Source organism: Genypterus blacodes, unplaced genomic scaffold (genome assembly GCF_046128005.1).
Source record: "Genypterus blacodes isolate CSIRO-AG114 ecotype Tasmania unplaced genomic scaffold, CSIRO-AGI_Gbla_v1 ptg000022l_1, whole genome shotgun sequence".
In the NCBI taxonomy this organism is placed as follows: Eukaryota; Metazoa; Chordata; class Actinopteri; order Ophidiiformes; family Ophidiidae; genus Genypterus; species Genypterus blacodes.
The window spans coordinates 4555811-4559999 of NW_027466835.1; the positions used below are offsets into that span (position 1 = coordinate 4555811).

General features: G+C 44.1%; 1 protein-coding gene across 1 annotated transcript; it reads left to right on the forward strand.

Annotated features, from left to right (window-relative positions):
• The first annotated feature begins 422 nt into the window (after positions 1 to 422).
• On the forward strand, positions 423 to 3819 carry tlcd3ba (TLC domain containing 3Ba). Its single transcript, XM_076142735.1, has 6 exons — positions 423 to 601; positions 1172 to 1255; positions 1939 to 2164; positions 2500 to 2595; positions 2990 to 3099; positions 3204 to 3819. Exons 1-6 carry the CDS (start codon positions 483 to 485, stop codon positions 3442 to 3444), a joined length of 876 nt encoding a protein of 291 aa, XP_075998850.1. The 5' UTR covers positions 423 to 482; the 3' UTR covers positions 3445 to 3819.
• Positions 3820 to 4189: the final 370 nt, after the last annotated feature.

Below are 4189 nucleotides of genomic sequence, written 5' to 3' on the forward strand. Positions count from 1 at the left end.
TTTAATGAGTCCTTTACTTTACTACACCGGCTTTCTACGCCCATGGAAGTTCTGGAAAATGAAGTTTAACAATGATGGTATTGGGGGGCTGCCATCAGTGTGCACGGTGGAGCTGCAACAAGAGTGAAAACAGCATTGGAGAGGATTTCAATTTTCTGATTTCCCAGACATTCATTTGATTACATGCATTTGAAATTATGAATTCAGTTCAAGTTCATTTGAATAATCTGTGTTAATATCCCACGAGTCAAAATCACAAATGTACATAACATTGAGATTCAGCTGCAGTTCAACATGAAGCCACTAGCCACACCCCCCCCCCCCCCGACAGGACACTCCTCCCAGACACTCGGCTCAACCTGTCCTCACTTAAAGCTCCCTGCATGTCCAAGTGTGTGAGAGCAAACACACACACACACACACACACACACACAGACACACACAGACACAATCAGTCGATCAGACCCTGCAGCTCAGGAGCCATGTTGTCTCTGGTGTCTGCAGGCTCTGTCTTCTTCCCCGGCCTCTTCCTGCTGTCCAAACGGGGTCTGAGACGGGTGCTGGGATGGAGCGAAGCAGACGCTGCCATCCTCTCTACACGGTAAGAACACACACACACACACACACACACACACACACACACACACACACACACACACACACACACACACACACACACACACACACACACACACACACACACACACACACACACACACACACACACACACACACACACACACACACACACACACACATTTTGATGCAGTTGCATAAATAACTGAAGAGTGCATCTCAATGATAAAGCAAAAATTAGCAATGACATTAGCAAGGAACAGCAAATAAGATAAATGATAAACATGTGATACAAGTATGTGTTTACTGACACTACTGATGTAAATGAACCTTAAACAGCATTAACACACAAACATTTAATTCATCATCTCATGTTAATGACAGCAGGGACGCCATCCTGTGTTGTGGTTATTGATGATAGGGCCGACCCTTGTGTTTACATCAGAATCACAGATTGTACCTTTAAAGGACCACAAGAATCAAAACATTTTATTAGAATGAATAGAAAACAAAGGCAAACGAATGAGAGTAGAACATTCAGTATAAGTGACAGACTGAATAGTTGCTGACAACATGTTTCTGCCTGGTGTCCCAGGGTGGTGTCGTCCGTACAGGCCATCATGGCGTCCTCAGTCGGCTGTATTATCATCTCCTCTTGCCAGGACGTCATGGAGGACCAGTGAGTATGTTTGACTGCGTGCCAAATGCTGTTTTGCATGGTTTTGACTTCTACTTGCACATAAATTCACTGTTCTTCACAATCCTGTTTTGCGGTTGTGCTCAACAGTTCATTAGATGACTGAAACTCAACTGTAACCTGCTCCTCTCACCTCTGACATGACAATATTGATAACACACATCCACATGTCCATTGTGTGGACAATACCTCAAATTTCAGCCTTAAATAATCTCATTACGACCTCAGCCTTATTAGCCCCCTCATCAGCAGTGGCAGATCTATTTCAGTCCTGCTAAGACTCTAGCAGAGATCACTAATCTGCCATGCTGAGGAGGACAGGCAACCAAGGAATGAAGAGGAAGGAGTGGGGAAAGAAAGGGTGGATGAGGTGGATGGTTGGTGGAAGGTTTATTTCCCAGTCAAAGTGGAGTGTGGAGTTTCTGTCGGTTGAGCCCCATTTGTTTACCAAATCAACCCTGGGTAACAAGAGCTTTGACCCTACGTCAGCCTACCAGCAGCACTTTGAATCACAGGAGCCTTGTCTGGCTGTAATGCTGCCGTACTGACCCAACAAACCAGAGTCGGTATGCAATGTTAACACAGAACGTTAGCGCGCACGCCTGCTCTCTTCAGGTTTGCGTGAGTTAAGATTGTTGGTGGCCTCATCGCGTTTCTTTCCTCAGGCACTGGCTGACAAACACCTACATTCTCTTCGCTGCGCCTTACTTTGCCTACGATATCTACGCCATGTTCCTGTGTCACTGGCACAAGCTGCAGGTTAAAGGTCACGAGGAGGAGGGCGCAAGGTCAACGTCGATGGGCGCTGCCGTGGTGAGCTACCTGCGACGTGAGGTCCTCATGGTGCTTCATCATATCTTCATGGTGGCTGTCTGCTTCCCTGCCTCAGTGGTAACTATGACAACACAGGACCAGGGCAATTGCTTATGTATCCCTAGCGCCACCTTGTGGGCAAAACATACGCTTGTGCAGAACACTGATTGCCTTGCCTTAACCTAGTGTTGTGTTTTGGATATGATTGTTCTAGTGCCATGTTCAGAACAAATGTGGCCAGAAAATTCAGGCGTTGGAAGGGCAAAAACATAAAATCAAAGAAGTGACACCCTGCAACTTCTACAAACATCTTTACCACAAGCTTAATAGCAAAGAGCTTCACCACAAACTTATTTTTGATTTCAAAGTTTTTGCTCTTCCTTCCTTCCTGTCCGCCTGCCTGTCTGCCTCAGCTCTGGAGGCAGGGGAGGGGGGATTACTTCCAGGGCGTCTTGTTTCTGGCTGAGATCAGCACGCCGTCTGTCTCTCTAGGGAAAGTCCTGATCCAGGTAATCCACCCTGCATCCACCCGTCCACCAGGCCTGATGTTGCTCTAATGCTGCTTGTTGCCATGGGTCTAAAATCTAAAACGTTTTAAACAGAATATACATAAAAATATACATACATATACAGTATAAACAATGTAAACTAAATGATTAAGGGGACTTCCAGGTTTCCTGAAATAAGACAAGTCTGCTCTACTATGCTTGCAAGAAATCATTAGAACTTCAGCAATAAAGGTCAGATTTACACAAAACACAGAAAAACTATAGGAAACATTCTGTGGTGACAAAGATATACATATATGGATATACACATAGAAATTTGTTCCGACGTAAGTTTTTAAGCTTGTGTATTTCTTCATTTTTCTCTCTTCTCTTTGTCTGCGTTTGACCCCATCAGTACAAGAAGCAGCAAAGTCTCCTGCACAAAGTGAACGGCGTGCTCATGCTGGTCAGCTTTTTCTGCTGTCGTGTGTTGCTCTTCCCTTACCTCTATTACGCCTACAGCAGGTACTGTACTGTATCTCCCCCGTCTTCATATAGGTTAAGTAAATAGTAAATAGCACCCCCATTCAACTGTATATAAATGGCACAATTGCTGGCCTGTGTTGCAGGTATGCATCCATCCCCATCTACGAAGTGCCTCTGGTGGCACCGTGGCTGTGTAACGTGGGGGCCGCTCTCCTTTGGGCCCTCCAGCTCTACTGGTTTGCGCTGATCTGTAGGGGTGCTTTCCGACTTTTCACAAGACATTTGAAACCTCCAGCATCTAGTAAAGGGGACCCAGTCTGCTGCCTGACCCTGACAAATGGTTGCACATCCCATCAGATGGACAGAGAGAATAACAGCCACTGACCAGAAGATGGAGAGAAAGAAGACAGGATGCAAATTCTGCCCAGAGGAAACATGAGGCAAAGCAAAATGGAGGAAAGCATTTAGTGACGCTGCAAGTTGAAAGCGGAAAAAAAACATTTCTCCTCATTTTATATTCAAATCCAAATAAATGAGTGGAAGCAGTGCATTATAATTTTAAATGCAGGGAGAAGAGCCAGAATGCAGGCCTCAAAAGCCCTGATGGATGGGAGAGGAGAAAACATCAAGGAACTGCTGAATAATTCATACGACCAAGAGCATGAAAATCCAGAGAGAGAGAGGCTGTAAATGTGAGTTGGTGTGTTGTGATGCAAGAAGATCAAAGGGGAAAATGCAAATAGCTGTCTCACATCAAGGACTGGGAAAAAACAGTCAATGTCATTATGCATGTAAGAGTCAAAGTCACAAAGATCCATAGATTCCTTAATGTACAGGTTAAAGCTTGAACATTCATGGGGGCTGTTCGATTGACTTTGCAATAAAACGTTTCAACATTTTACACTAATTTTTGAACACTTTGTCGTGTAAAGGATTTCTACATCTTACACCTTTTGTAAAAAAACAACAAAAAAACTATGTATCTGCTGGGTCATATTTGTTTAAAACAAATTTGTATTTAGTGGTGAAATATTTCCTGTTATATTTCACCAGTTTGACATAGAGTCACAATTTAACGTTTCATTGATTGTTGTAGTATTTGGCTATTTCTGTTGAAATGACTAGCCAG